The sequence below is a fragment of the Macaca fascicularis genome, chromosome 3 (genome assembly GCF_037993035.2).
Source record: "Macaca fascicularis isolate 582-1 chromosome 3, T2T-MFA8v1.1".
Taxonomy (NCBI): Eukaryota; Metazoa; Chordata; class Mammalia; order Primates; family Cercopithecidae; genus Macaca; species Macaca fascicularis.
Window position 1 is genome coordinate 17,452,501 of NC_088377.1, and position 16,482 is coordinate 17,468,982.

The following is a 16,482-nucleotide window of genomic DNA, read 5'->3' on the forward strand; positions in this document are numbered from 1 at the left end:
TTAACATGGAGAATTATAAAATTCACAAAATTAGACAAAAATAGAAAACACCAAGAAACATTGAGAAATCTAATGGATGCCATCTAACAAGGGTTTAAAATGCAATCTCAATACTTGTGTTCTATTAATATTTTTACTAAGTTTCTAAGATAACTTTATCCAAAAGTTTAAATATGCATCCTACAATGTGAAAGATGTGAATTAGAATTATTACATTTCAACAGTCCGTTGTTCACCTGTCTGTCCAGTCTTAATGCCATATAATACATAATTATACAAAAATACAAATAAGTGAAAACCTTATCTTTTCATAAATGCAACCAAATAACAAAAGAATAAATTTACAGCAGAAAATTTGCACCTATAAGCTAAGAAAAATATATCTATTAACTGTTATTTATTTCCTATGGCTATTTTATGAAATAAATGGTATTTTAATAACCAACTAAAGATCTAAAATAATATCACATTGCCACAAGACTGCTAGATCAATTAAGTACAAAGATATGAAACAACCTTGGGCATTAAACACACACACACCCACAGGCATATAAATCCCATTAAACCACGATATTAAAACAACAGCAGCAAACCATTCCACTAAATCCTTGGAGGCAATTTAATGGAAAACTATTATAAGTCTGTGTAATATTACCCACTCAAATTCAAACAAACGACAGAAGGAAACACAAATCGCTGTCAAACCATTTCCCTCATTAAAAGGGAATAAAACACAAAGATATGTAATAGCATTAGGAGAATATATCTGTTAATTTAAAGCCCAGAAATTCTGCCAACCTTGATCTGCTTATCACTGTCCTTGAGCTAGCTTTGATTTCCTGAGCAGGATGTGCATCTGTTTATAGACTAAACCAGAGCACAAATTCATTTATTGGTAGATTGGTGAACTCCAATTTTCCTTTCCATCTTAAGCCATTATTAACTACAGAGCTTCAAAACACCCTATCAGTATAGTAAAAGGATCCTATAGTCCAGACATCTGGCCTACTATACTTCACTCTTTGGGATTTTTAATTTAGGGTGTGTTTCTTTCACTTTTTCTCTAGTCACATAAACTCTGTCATGCCTTCAGGTTTGTGGAGGATATGCTATGTACAGAATCAATGGCAAATTTCAGGCAGATGGACAAGCCAAAATCCACTTGTGAATCAGTACAACTGGAGTGAACTCTAACTGTACTTCTCTTTTATTCTAATTCTGCTGCTGAATGTATAGACATCCACAGCTCAGTCTGAGCAAAATTGAGCTAGACTGTTTTCAAGATGTTTGTCTTTTATGTCAGTAAACTTAGCTCATAAACCCTTTCTTTTAGAGAGGAAGGTTTCCTTGGTAAACACATTAAGTGACTCTTATCATTTAAACATAATTTAAAATCATCTGAATGACATCTAAAATGTATATTCTTACCAGGAAAGTCTTCTTTCACCTAAGAAACAGCCTGTCTTTGAAGTGTAGTTAAGAAACAGCATTTTATTGAAGGACAAAATTATGCGTTGCAGAGAAAGTGTTTTTTTAGCCAAATAAGAATCTACAGTACAAAAAAGAATTGTAGCTTTTAGGGTAACATAAGACAATAAAAACTAATGCATCCACTGTCAAGTATGGCTGCCTCTTATTTTATTTGTAAAATCCCAATGTTTTATTAAAGTACATGTGATAAATGGCACGTTAATATTTTGCAAGTTGCTCTCCTTCTTTAATCTTAAATAAAAATGTTAGCATTTCGAAGATTTTTATAGTTATACAAAGACATAGAATATTTTACTTCACACTATAAGATGCATTTAGACAGTAATAAAAGGCAAAATGTCTTGGGGTTGACTTTTTAATTCTAAGAAACTAAACTAACTAAATTTTAGACATAGAATATCTCCAGGTTAAAACTGTTTTAATACCATCAGCTACTGATAAATTATAGTTAAAGCAGCAGTAGTGATTAATGATTTGAAAAAAAAATGCTTTAGATTTTGATGCATTTTCTATAAAATGTATTTTATCTACATACAAGATGGTAAGTCTTTGATGGGTTGATCTCCCTAGAATAGTGTCGAACTGTACATCTTCCCTTTCCTTCTGACTGTGTTTAACACCCTTACTCTGATGATACCATCACAGGATCAGAGCTGATGCCCAAAGCTCTATCGACCAGAATAGTTGGAGGGATATGGTGGTTTTTCACCCTAATCATCATTTCATCCTACACTGCCAATCTGGCTGCCTTCTTGACAGTAGAGAGAATGGAATCCCCCATAGATTCAGCAGATGATCTGGCAAAGCAAACCAAGATAGAATATGGGGCGGTCAGAGATGGATCAACAATGACCTTCTTCAAGGTAAGAAGCTGACGAAGTGTTCTCAGTGATTATCTGATACTTGGGGTAGAGGATAAAAGAGTCTGTCCAAAAACAGAAAAAAAATGTTGGGCAATTTTTTTAATGAAATAAGATTTATAATTACAAAATCCCATTATAAGGAATCCCTGGAGCCTCAGTCAGCATAAAGCAATTTCTTTGGTCCCCAACTAGATGTCATTTACTCCACCCCAATTTAGTGTACTCAGATGCATAGATCAATATCTTCAATATCCTCTCTTGCCTTTACACCAGAAAAAAAAAAAAATTCCGAATACAACCTAACCACTCATTAATTAATCACTCATTTATAGAACCCACAAAATAAAGGTTCCTTAATCCAGAATTCTGGTAACCAGAATACTTGAATATCATTATTTTGTTCTTTCTGTACTGTACTTGATGAGGTAGAAGCAGATGACAGGAAAATGTGTTGATACTGGAACTTAGAGAATTAAGAACGAAAAAATCCCGGGAGACGCTGGTCTAATATTGAGTCCGCATTGATGAAGGACAGTGTTCCCAGCCATGCCTGAAGCTTTTCAAAAAGACTTCGGAGGCACCACAGGAGAATTAAGTTGGATGAGTTTAGTTTTAGTGTCAAGGGCATTTCATTGTTGAGGTCTTTTTAATTACTTTCCCATAGTAATGAAACTGATTTCTGCCTTGCTTTTGGAGGAAGCTTTAGTACTTTTATTATCAAATCTCAAATACTCTAATTCCAGTGAAAAATAGATTTTAATAGATCCAATAGGTACAGAGATCATGAAGTTCAACTCTTCACTTTACTTATGAAAAGAACAAAACCTTCAGAAGCTAAATTACCTGCTCCAAGTCACATAGCTAATCTATAACAGAAAAGGGGCTAAAGCTTATTTTTTTTGGGGAAAAAAGTATTAATGGTGGTAAGTGTGCATGTGAGTAAAAGGAAAACAACAGTTGTAACCAAAAGAATCTCTGAAAACATCCTTGTCAAAGATTCACATTCAGATTACCAAAAATGGAGTTGTCACCTCAGCATTGATTGGACTGTATGCGTTTTTTTGTTTGGTCGGGTTTTCTTTTCTTTTTTTTTTTTCTTTTTGGAGGGGTTTTTTTTGTTTGTTTCGTTTTGTTTTGTTTTTGTTTTTGTTTTTGTTTTTGAGATGGAGTCTCGCTCTGTTGCCCAGGCTGGAGTCCAGTGGCATGATCTCAGCTCACTGCAACCTCCACCTCCCAAGTTCAAATGATTCTCCTGCCTCAGCCTCCCAAGTAGCTGGGATGACAGGTGTCCGCCACCATACCCGCTTAATTTTTGTATTTTTAGTAGAGACAGGGTTTCACCATATTGGTCAGGCTGGTCTCAAACTCCTGACCTTGTGATCCTCCCGCCTCAGCTTCCCAAAGTGCTGGAATTACAAGCATGAGCCACTGCGCTCGGCCGAGGGTATTTTTTAAAATAATCTTTTCCTTTCTATTATTTCCACTAGTTCAAAATGAACTCTTTTTCTTCTTTCATTCTTATTTCCTTTTTAAACATTGTTTATAGATTTAGGAGGCATAAGTTGCATTCTGTTAGATGGATATAGGGCTTTTAGGGTTTCCATCACCCAAATAACATACATTGTTCCAATTAAGTAATTTCTTATCTGTCAGCCCTGCCACCCTGCCACCCTGCCACCCTGCCATCCTTCTGAGTCTCCAATGTCTATTATTTCTTGAGTGGACTGTTTTGACTTGTGAAAAATACCAGCTTAGAAACAAAAACTAAGGTTAGGTTAAAAAAAAGTACACACTTCTTTGTATAACAGTATTGGTTCACAAAAATAGGAATTAACTATGCAATAAGTTATAATGTTTAATAACAATCATAATAAATAAAAATACATTGTTTTAAAAGTAAACTATATCTAGAGTTTTATCAAGAAGCAAAGTAATGGAAAAAGTTGGACTTACTTTTCTTCTGTGTTAAAAAAAGGATTTTTAAACACTTTTTATTTTAAGAAGTGTATCATTTATTTAATGTATGGGTAAAGCATGATGATTGTATCTTCTTGGGACAGTGATGTTCTAAGGACAAACGACATTATGGTTTTGCAAGCTGCAGAAAGTATTTTCCTAAAATCAATAGTGTAAAGAGACACAAGATACCCCAAGCTAGTGATTCATCATGGTCCTTGTCAGAAACCAGGAAAGTCACTTGCAAGGCTCACAGGACAGAGGGGCACTGCCAAGGTAGAATTTGGTATATCTGAAAAAATATCTGAAATGATTTATCTCATTCAGCAATATCAAAGAGTTTGAAAGTACTGGGAAATGCACTAGCAGAAGGCAGAGAAGATTCTACTTCCTTCAAGATGTTCAGTACAAATATAAGGGAAAGAGGCTGTGCTGTTCTTTGAAAAAGCAATAGACCTGACTTTGCCACTGTACACAGGATCTATGCACTGTCTGTGGATCCCTTATCAGAAGTGTTTCAGACCAGATGTTTTTAGAATTTTGGATATTTTCAGATTTTAGAATGTTTGCACATACATAATGAGATAGCCTGGGGATGGGACCCAAGTCTAAACACAAAATTTATTTATGCACCATATATACCTTATGCATATAGCCTAAAGGTAAGTTTATACAGTATTTTAAATAATTTTGTCCATGAAGAAATTTTTGACTGCAACCCATGCCATGAGGTCAGGTGTGGAACTTTCCATATGGGGCAACCTGTCCGTGCTCAAAAAGTTTCAGATTTGGGATTTTTCAGAATAGAGATGCTCAACTTACAAAGTGTCCTTTAAGCTCTTTGTTTTTTTTGTTTTTGTTTTTTGTTTTTTTTTTTTTGAGATGGAGTCTTGCTCTGTCGCCCGGGTTGGATGGAGTGCAGTGGTATAATCTTGGCTCACTGCAACCTCCTCCTCCCAGGTTCAAGCAATTCTTCTGCCTCAGCCTCTCAAGTAGCTTGGATTACAGGTGCATGCCACCATGCCTGGCTAATTTTTTTTATTTTAATAGAGACGGGGTTTCACCATGTTGGCCAGGCTGGTCTCAAACTCGTGATCTCAACTGATCCACCTGTCATGGCCTCCCAAAGTGCTGGAATTACAGGCATGAGCCACCGCGCCTGACCCCTTAAGCTCACTTTGATCTTTTCTTTCTCATGCCCCTCTTTAAATATAAAAAGAGTTGGTTCTCCTTTTTTCTGGCAGGACCCTGAATGACTACATTACGACATGTTTGGATAATGCACTTCCACTGAACAGGCACGTGCTATGCTCACAACTGCTGCTCCCTGAGCATTTTCTGAGAGGGCTCCTGCTTTCTCCCTGGTCCTGAAAATGAGGCATCAATGCAAGCGTTCTCTCAGGTCACCAGGAAAATGATGAAACAGTAAGCACCTCAGAGGGGAAGAATGTGATGACAGTACAAACAGCATCAATAAAAATATCAGTATGCCCTGTGCACTAGCCCTGAGCCACACATTCCGTTTCTAAGTGCTTTACCTGTATTACCTCATTTTATCTTTAAAAAAGACCAACTGAGGACCCGGCACTGTGGTTCACACCTGTAATCCCAGCACTTTGGGAGGCTAAGGCAGGTGGATCACCTGAGGTCAGGAGTTGGAGACCAGCCTGACCAACATGGAGAAACCCCGTCTCTACTAAAAATATAAAAATATTAGCCCAGTATGGTGGCACATGCCTGTAATCCCAGCTACTCAGGAGGCTGAGGCAGGAGAATCGCTTGAACCTGGGAGGCAGAAGTTGCAGTGAGCCGAGATCGCGTCATTGCACTCCAGCCTGGGCAACAAGAGTGAAACTCCGTCTGAAAAAAAAAAAAAGACCAATTGAGATAAATACCAATATTGTCCCTATTGATGAGGAAAATGAGGCACAGAGAGGCTAGATAACTTACTCCAAAGTTACAAAGCCAGCAATGGAAGAGCCAAGATTCAGCAAAATTCAGAGAGTTCTAGAAAGTCAGTTCTGTGAGGGTAGAAACTCGGTGTTCTTTGTATGCCATTAAGTCACCAGAATCTAAAAGAGTGCCTGGCCACATAGTAGGTATTCAGAAAACTGTATTTTCAGTAAGTGAACAAGTCAACTCTGGGAGAGGTGGGTTTCTATCACAGAGAGAGAGGGAGAGTGAATGAAGGAGCAAAGGAAGGAAGCCGAGAGGGAAAGAGGGAGAGAGAGAGAGGTGGATGGATAGAGACCCACACAAGAAGAGACACTGTTGCCAAGTTCCTCATTTTACAAGTCAGCTTGTGGCCCAGCAACCCAGTTTACCGAGAAGAAATGTATTTGCAGAAAGAGAACAAGGACTAAATCCGATTTAGTTTTCCCCTTGAGGATGGTAAGCTGTCAGAAAGCGTCAGAGGGATGTACGTTCAGATTCTTAAGCTGGATTATTCCTCAAGAGAAAGAAACGTTTCGGGTTTTTTGCTCTGGGGGTAGCTCTGCCCTACATCACTGAGTGACAGCAGGTACAGTCACAAGGACTCAGTCCTGACCTGGTTCCACATTCACACGTTTCACCTCTGCTACGCCATCAGGGCCTCCCTCCTCCAGCCCTTTCTCAGTTAAAGACAATAACCTCTCCTGGGCTATACAATGAATAAGGAAAGCTGCATTTGCCTAACCTAACCTGGAACATCCTGATCAGCTGTTGGAGCACAAGTCGTTTGCTAAGATGGGTCCTGTCTCCACTCAATCACAAGGAAACTTCTAATGAGAAACATTTTCTCATCACGCACAATGTAATTTAAAGGGTTTTTCTTCTCAGAAAAGCAATATTCCTCTGGCAGCACCCAAATGATGAAAACTTGTCTTTTTACTTTCAAGTTGATTGAAAATCATTTTATAGCCCAAAGAATGGCCAGTTGTAGGGAGGAAAGAGATTCAGACATTATCAAGATCCATGACCAAATAAAATACTCAAATGCCTCACATTTGGTCGCTAGGCCACAAGCAAGGGATGTGCTTAGTGAAGTTTGTCCTTGAAATGTGTGCCGAGAAGTCGCTTGCTAAAATTTCATTCAAAATCCATTGACTTTTTCTCCTAGACTTGGCTGTTCTTGCAGACAGCATGCCACTCTACATTTTAGATCTGAGGTATTCAGTTCTTAACATGAAGAAACCAAAATTTAGTTTTTTAAAATAGCTCAGGTGAGATTCCACTATGCACCACCTGAGCTCATATGAAGCTGAGGGAGTTAAGTGGAATTTTTTTTTTTTTTTTTTTTTGACGGAGTCTTGCTCTGTCGCCCAGGCTGGAGTGCAATGGCGTGATCTCGGCTCACTGCAACCTCTGCCTCCTGAGTTCAAGCAATTCTCGGCCTCAGCCTCCTGAGAAGCTGGGATAACAGGCACCCACCACCACGTCCAGATAATTTTGTTGTTGTTGTTTTGTTTTGTTTTGTTTTGTATTTTTAGTAGGGACGGGGTTTCACCGTCTCAGCCAGGCTGGTCTTGAACTGACCTCATGACCCACCCACCTCCGCCTCCCAAAGTGCTGGGATTGCTGGCGTGAGCCACTGCACCCAGTGGAAATTTTTTAAGCAAGTGCTAGCTCAAGCTAAGACATGACTGAGACGGGGAGGCAGTGGCAGTTTTCCTTCAGAGTCATTCATATGTGGAGAAACACTGATCATCAAGGACTGTATTTACACAAGAGAATAGGATTAAATCATCAATTCAGTTCCACGTATTCTCATGAAACTTTAGATGGACATCCTGAGATTCTATCTCACTTTCTCCATCAAAAAAAAAAAGCAACTCTAAGTTTCGATCCCTCAGCTAATGATGCTTAATAAGCATTATGTTTTCACAAAGTGAAAACATATTATCAACACTCTGGGACTTACAGTTCAAGCACTATGGGAAATGTAATAGCCTATTTGGTCAAATGGTCTCAGGCACCACAAGACCAATTAGCTGGACAAGGTTAAAGGGAGGCAGAACATTTATCAAGTGTCCAGGTACTGTTAGAGATGTTTGGGGAAATTCTTCTCTGAATATGAGGCGATCAGCATTAAATTAATTAATGGACTATGTTTATAGGTCAGTGTGTTAATAATTCAGAACTTCAACAGAGTCTTTTTTTTTTTTTTTTTTTTTTTTTTTTTGAGATGGAGTCTCCCCCTGTTGCCCAAGCTGGAGTGCAATAGTGCAGTCTTGGCTCACTGCAACCTCCACCTCCCAGGTTCAAATGATTCTCCTGCCTCAGCCTCCCAAGTAGCTGGGATTACAGGCGCATGCCACCATACCCAGCTAATTTTTGTATTTCTAGTAGAGACAGGGTTTCACCATGTTGGCCAGGCTGGTTTCGAACTCCCGAGCTTGTGATGCACTAGCTTTGGCCTCCCAAAGTGCTGGGATTACAGGCATGAGCCACCACTCCTGGCCTATTTAAGAGAATTTTTAATAAAAATCCTTCTCATTTCTGCTTGAGATAATACTAATTAATAATCCAATATTAACTCTATTGGTTTCTCTGTTCTTTGCTGATGAAATTGTTTGGTCCTTTCAATTGTTTCACAAGTCTGAACAGTACAGGATTTCCTTCGCTCCCAACGCCCTGGGACCACCACCAGCATCTCAGAAGGTACAAAGATCAGTCAGTTCATGGCCAAGATCTGTGGACACAACTTGGGTTCAGCTTTCCTAGGGGCTACATGACCTATTTCCATCTTTTATATCCAAGACAACTGACAACAATGATAGCCAATTCCAACTTTTCCTTTCAGAAATAGTATACTAGGATTCTGGTTTTCTCTCTCACAGGAAGTTACAAATATACAAAGGCTCTGTCCTTTCTTCTTGTTGGAATTCTATTAATTGCCTTATGGAATGGAATAATAAGATAGTCCAAACTTTGGTCTCACAGTGATAGTGTAGCAAGTCACATTTTTTTTTCCCAGATGAAGAAAGGATAGTCATGATAATGTCTAAGAACCATATGAGGCCGGGCGCGGTGGCTCACGCCTGTAATCCCAGCACTTTGGGAGGCTGAGGCAGGCGGATCATGAGGTCAGGAGATCGAGACCATCCTGGCTAACATGGTGAAATCCCATCTCTACTAAAAATACAAAAAACTAGCCGGGCATGGTGGCGGCGCCTGTAGTCCCAGCTACTCGGGAGGCTGAGGCAGGAGAATGGCGGGAACCCGGGAGGCGGAGCTTGCAGTGAGCCGAGATCGCGCCACTGCACTACAGCCTGGGCGACAGAGCGAGAATCCGTCTCAAAAAAAAAAAAAAAAAAAAAAAAAAAAAGGACCATATGAGGCCTAAAAGGATAGATTTCCCAATGACCCGTGTGAACCATCATCCAAGGATGATAATGCTTTTAGCCCGTGGAATGGAGAATGGGAATACCAGTTAGTCTTCTCAAGAAATATGGCCAACATCCTATGCTGGGATATAAAGTAAAACCTACAGGAAACTGTTTTTGATGGAGATCTGAACCCACAGAGCCTGAGTTCTACTACATATAAGTTATGTAGACCTGGGCAAGTAACTTGAACTCTCTGTACCTTGATTTCCCAGTCTATAAATTGAGGATGATTTCTAACTCAAAATTATTTTGAGGCTTTAATGACTTAATAGAGGTAATATGTTTATACTACCACTTAGTACACTGTAAGCAATAAAAACATTAGATATTATTGTAACTATCACTCGTAACATCATCACCATAATTATTCAACCTTTACCTCTAGCTATTAGTCCTATTTTTTCAATCTCTCTAGATTTATAAATATTTTGGTTTGGTCTTTGTTCAGCTTCCTTACTGTCAGTCATCTCTGCACTGTCTGCCTTCTGCTAAAGGACAGAAAAGTCCAGAAGAAGTGCCAGTGCCCAAGATCTCAAAGACTTTTGGAGGCCTGGCCAGAGAGCAATGCTAGGCCTTGGAGGCCCTTCTTGAGCACATACATTGCATTTGCAGAAGCACTTATCAGATGGTAGGCAGGCAAAAGATGGTAAGGCTGCCCTTGGAATGCAGACAAGAAACAGAGTGAGGTAATTCAGTTTAATTCAGCTCAATTTATATTTTGTCAGTACTGAGGTTGGCACTTAGGAGAGAAAAAGGTATAAAATCATGAGCAAGACGTGAAGATCTGTATAGCAATAGGGAGACAAGATGTATGAATACCTGTTAAATACAACACAACATGTAGTTGCACTGTGCAGACAGGAAGTAGTGGCAGAATTTCTTGTGAGCCGAATTAGCTGTGAAGTATTCATGTAAGAAATACTTCTCAGTAGAAGCTTACCTTGTAATAAATCACTATCCTCCCAGACTCAAGCCAGAGGATTACACAGATTAAATCATGATTCAGTCTAAAATGACTTGGATAAAATAGGTTTTAAAACATCATAAAAAACTTGTCATTTCTGGCTTTCATGGTCTAGGGACTTTGGACCAGCTGTGGGAACAAGGGATTCTCTAACCTTTATCATTTCCTTCCAGGGAGTGGTTAGGTGCTGTCACCAACCCAAAAGACATTTCAGAGAAGTTATTGAGCACTGCACCAGTGGAAATGAAGCAATGAGCCATTGTGGGGAGACAGATTTCAGACAGTTATAACCATTTCAGGAAGCATAAGATGAAAGCCATTTCTCAAATTCTCTGCATAGGAAGGCACTCGTCACATAAGAGTCCCTAGTTTGTGAAGGAAATATCCAGCTACCTTTACCATCAGTGTCAGAAATGCTAGGTCTCTGGAGGTTAAAAGTGTATTTGTTTGGGAAGAAATCTATGAGGTCAATTTAACCTTTTTCAAAGGCTGGCAGATTGCCCGTAATAGACCAATCTTTAACTCTAGACAGGAGAAAAACATGAAAAATATTTTAGCAAATGTGTTTAAATCCCGCTGAGGGAATTTTCTAAAGGGAATCCATAAATTGTTTAAATGTTGGAGAATCAGCAAATGTCATAACTTTTTATCAAATCAAGATAAAGACATAATCAACTGCAGTGTTCATATTATACACATTTGAAAGGCAGAGGCCCTAACTATACTATAAATATTTTCTTCTGATCATCTTCCTTCAAAGTGATTTTTGTAAATTAAATCATATTTTCAAAATAGCATGAGAATTTATTATTTAATGAAATAACATAGTAATCATGTATAAAAGAAATTGTTGTTTTTAAGGCTACTATTCACCTCTGATGTACCTATTTCACAAGTATGAAGTTCTACATAGCCAATTTCTATGTCCTTGGTTAATTTTTAACGGTTGTCTCAAATCAGGATTTGCCTAAAGTAAAAGTAAATTGGAGATTTTAAAATATAATTGCTTGTGATATTTCATTTGTTCTATATGCATCTAGTTGCCACATTTATAAGGTCACTTTTTATAAGATAAAAAAGATCAAATATCAATAACTTATATCTAATGTATATTTCAGTGTGTAAAGTAAAAATATACATAAACACAGATCGATATATAAAATCATCAGCCATATTAGTGTAAAGTAGAATTGCATGATTACTGATTCTACTGAAAAATGAGATTATACATCCTAACTGTGAAAGTCTTATGATAACTGGTGGAAGAAATCATGTGATAAATAACAGTTATCTCAATAAAAAAGAAACATTAGAGGGATATTTTATAAAATGAGTTTCCATCAGGCTTAAGATCACACTACACCCTAGAATTTGCACATACTTTCTTTACATTGTGTGGTGGGAATCCTGTAACTAAAAACAATGAAACTATATGAAAAGCAAAATACTATTAAAGGAAAGGAAACAATATAAACAATAGTCACATTTCTTCCAGGTTCCAACTGCTGCACTTCCTAAAATACCGTCTAAATTTTTGTCTAAACAAGTGTAAGCTATTAAAAGTCAGGTAAATAGTTTCTGTACATTATATGATGAGTACAAGAGTTGCAACAGCTCTGGCTATAATAGAAAGACCCCACCGCTACTTATTTCAATTATTTATTTAGAAAATTTGTTAATTCTGTTGAAACATTAGCCAAGCCATGAGTTTGTTGTTCTGTGTATTAAAAGAGATAGTTCATTCCTTGTTGGTTAAGAACACAGACCCTGGAACCAGATTCTTTGGGATCAAATCCTGGTTTCCTCATCTCTTCATGTGCTGTTCTATTTCCTCATATGCAAAAGAGAAATACTAATGGTACGTCTTTCATATGATTACTATGAAGATTCGATTAATCAATATATGCAAAGTGCTTAAAATAGCACTTGGTACACAGTAAATAAACACTGCATATCTTGGTTGTTGTTACTATTTTCAGTAAGTAATTTTTAACTGCCTGCAGACATTATAAACTATTTCCCAGTGAGTGTTTAACTTGAATGTATTATAGGGGGAAAAAAAGAAATAAATAATGTTCATCAAACATTGATGCAGTAACACTCCCTTATAACAGATTTGAGATGAAAAATGCTTATTCTTTGCCAACAATGTTTCATCAGCATGAGGATAGCCACATAATCAGATTTAAAGAGATAAAATGAATTTATCTAAACAGATGCCTCTCAGGATTAGAAAGAAAAAATCCTGGATGATTTCAGATTTAATAAATGAGGCTTTTTCAGTTTTAGCAACTTTTGCTAAGAAGCTCAGAAGACATTCCAATTATTCTAATTAACTTTTGAATATCTAGTGAAATAAGAGGCAACCACTATTTCTGTTTTTGGAACATATATTATTTAGAGTGATTTAGGAGGCTGGCTGAGATTATATGTGATTTAGAAGTAGAGAAACACCCCGGCTGTCATTCTAACACTTTGCCTGGGCTTCTAATATGTATGATAATTTTTCGTGAAGTATAATCCTATTTTTAAGAATTACTAAGATTTAAGACTTAACCATGAAAAAAAAATCTACTGAAAGGAATACATGTAATTTACTCCCAACATTCCACTTTTTTATCTAACAAAAAGTAAACATTACTGAGCATGGCATGACGGTGGACAGAACTCTGCAGTAAAGAAGAAAGAGCCCTCAATTCTGTGCTGTCTCCTTCACTAACCCTCTGCGACCTTCCGTGTGTCATTTGCTGTCCCTGACCTCAGGACCTGCTTATGTGATAGGAAGGGGTGGGTCTAGAGAGTAGAATGTGGTGATTGAAGCATCTCCTTATGTGAAACTCGTCTAAGCATGACATCCTCCTTGCAGTTGCCCAGTGATAGAAAATTCACTATACCGGCTGGACGCGGTGGTTCATGCCTGTAATCCCAGCACTTTGAGAGGCCGAGGCAGGTGAATCACCTGAGGTCAGGAGTTCAAGACCAGCCTGGCCAACATGGTGAAACCCTGTCTCTACTAAAAATACAAAAAATTAGCCGGGCCTGGTGGCAGGTGCCTGTAATCCCAATTACTCAGGAGAATCATTTGAACCCTCGAGGTGGAGATTGTAGTGAGCCGAGATTGTGCCATTGCACTCCAGCCTGGGGAACAAGCGCAAAACAACGTCTCAAAAAATAAAAAAGAAAACTCACTCTACCTTAAGGTGCTGGAGCTGTCTACAGATACTTCTAGCTATTAAAAAAAGTTATTCCTTAGCCACATTTTGGGTCTTCCTGCAAACTGTAATTTCCCTAGCATCTCAAGTAGCCTAGAATTCTAAATGTGCAATACAGTAGAGCCCCATAACAGCAAACTTTTTAAATGATGAAAGGGAGCTCTAAATAACAGCAAAAGGCTGCTCTTCTTGCTCCCATTATGTTTACTATTACTGTGCTCTAGTGAGAATAGCAAGGGGTCAAAGGAATTTATAATAGTTCCTGTACCTTCAACTTACCAAGTCCCCTATGAAGTAACAGTTTTCTGTCAGAGAGAAAGTTCTGCCCTCCCTGATCAAAGGTGTCCATGCCAATCAGACTTCCCCTGTAGCTCCCTGGGAGAGGTCAGGCCTAGAACAACCTTCTACTCTAGGAAGGAAGATGTGGATGTTGTTGAATTGAAATCCATGATCTCTGTTCCGTAGAGCCAGGCTACCCAAAGTGTAGTGTGAAAAGTGTGCTGGCTCAGGAAACATTTTGTTACTAAGCTGTGACAAGGAGAAGAATACTGAGAGTAAGCGTTTAGATATGTTGCAGCTGTTGAATACTGAGGCTGCACTAAACTCATGACCTCTCTCATCCCTGAGATTAGACCACTTGCATGCTGCTGAATACTCACAGGGTGAGCCACATGTGGTAAGACCTACGTATTCATCCCGTGCAGGAGGACCACAGCTAGGTCTGCCATGGCTTGAAAATAATGAAGTCCTTCACTTCAGATAGTGTAGGTTTAGAGTTGAATCGTGTCATCCTTCCCCGTATCCTTCAATTCCCCGGACGAATTAAAGGACTCCCCACACTTTCTCCATTTACCATGGATGAACTGAACATTGACTTTGTTTTTGACTTCCAGAAACCACAAATTCAGTTTTCTAACAATTTACAACACTCGTTTTAATAAAATCTAAACACGGTGAAAAAAATAAATGTTCCATGAAATTTTTCTATGTGAAGGCTGATTCCTATTTCATATGAACATGAAACTAACTAGCAGCCCGCCTCAGGGAATAATGAGTCCATGAATAAAAGCTATATTTTCACATGTCGATCAAATAAGATTAAAATCATCCTCAAAAGCATTTTTGGCAACATAGACATCCACCTCCCCCACATCAGCATGGCACAGTGGAAACAGCATTGAATTAGATATTGGGAGTGCTGGAGTCCAGAATTGGCTCTGGTATTAACTTGCTTGGTGACTTTTTGAAATCTCCAAGCCTCCTGTACCAAAACTTCCTCCTCTGTGAAAGTAGCAGTTTGTATGAGCTGATCTCTAAAGTCTCTGACAACTTTAAAATTTTATACTTCAAAGAAAATTATTTTCCCTTAAGGTAGTTTCCTGATGGAAGAATAATTTTCCCAGCTGTGCATTTACTGCCACAAGATAGGCTGACCTTTCTGCACTTGCATGAGTAGCTCTTTTACCATAAGTTTAGCATTAGCAGACTTTGCAAGGCTGAAATCACACAACAAATGAAGCAGGAACCCTGACCCCCAAAACGCGCCTTTGTCATGGAGACATGAGCTGCAGTTTGCAGATATCTCCGGGGCTGTCGCGTAACTCACAGGGGCCCAATATGATAGAATGGGTTCCATAAAATACCAATATCTATAAGGTACTGTTTATTGAATTGTTATTTGTCTCACAAGACCTTTCTTAGGGGGCTTTTCAATGCCTAACAATCTAAAATAAAGCCATCTGTCCTCCCCTAACTCATAAACCCTACAGTATTAACCAGGTCCTAAATAGAGGTTGGAATTGAGTGACCCCCAGGAACACTCGAGCATGAATAACCATGATAGAGTTGACTCTGCAGGTATTCCATTTTTTGCTTATGGCCCAAAACCATGTTTTAAGCTTTTCTGCACGACTGAAATGATGCATCCTGTGCCTGTCAAGGGATCTGTCTAATGTGTGTGAGTGAGTACTACATATAACCGTGATAACTGGGGTTAGCTTAAAAATACCAATAATTCCTGTAACGTGTTTCATCTCTGAAGTAAGTAGAGAATGCTGATGCAAATGAAGAAAAATTCAAAACAAAAATTCAAACTGTATGGAAATTCCAGAGTAAAATGCAAAATGTCTAAACATAGATCACTATTCAAAAGAATGGAAAATTCATATTTAAGCAATACAAAAATTTAGGCAGTATACTTTAGCAAAGAAAGTAAGATAATGAGGCAGTGGTACATACGTATATGTGCATATATTACATAACATATACAATTTATTACTGAATCTCTCAAAAAGCCGAAGAATATGAGAAAAGACAAACATATTAATGGAACACTTCGAAATGAGATATTCAGTCCTCATTATCTAAAATATGATTGCAGTTAGAATTATGCACATAAAAAGGCATATAAATACAGTACGAAGATTTTTCTTTTTTTTTTTTTTTTTTTTTTGAGATGGAGTCTTGCTGTTGTTGCCCAGGCTGGAGTGCAATAGCATGATCTCGGCTCACCACAAGCTCCGCCTCCTGGGTTCAAGCGATTCTCCTGCCTCAGCTTCCTGAGTAGCTGGGATCACAGGCGCACACCACGATGCCTGGCTAATTGGATTTTTTTAGTAGAGACAGGG

At 38.3% G+C, this 16,482-nt stretch overlaps 1 protein-coding gene across 12 annotated transcripts in view; it reads left to right on the forward strand.

Moving 5' to 3' along the window:
- Positions 1-16,482, forward strand: part of GRIK1 (glutamate ionotropic receptor kainate type subunit 1) — a 406,303-nt gene that overhangs the window by 363,631 nt on the left and 26,190 nt on the right. For 10 of the 12 annotated variants that reach the window (XR_012432063.1, XR_012432062.1, XR_012432064.1 and 7 more), the window contains one exon: positions 2,137-2,354. Coding sequence is in view for 7 of the 12 variants with exons in the window: in XM_005548855.4 (XP_005548912.3) it covers positions 2,137-2,354 (218 nt within the window). In the remaining 5 variants the exon portion in view is untranslated. Of the gene's footprint in view, positions 1-2,136; positions 2,355-5,554; positions 5,820-16,482 lie in introns of those variants that run through there. The other 2 variants (XR_012432066.1, XM_074034160.1) reach the window with 1 other exon arrangement.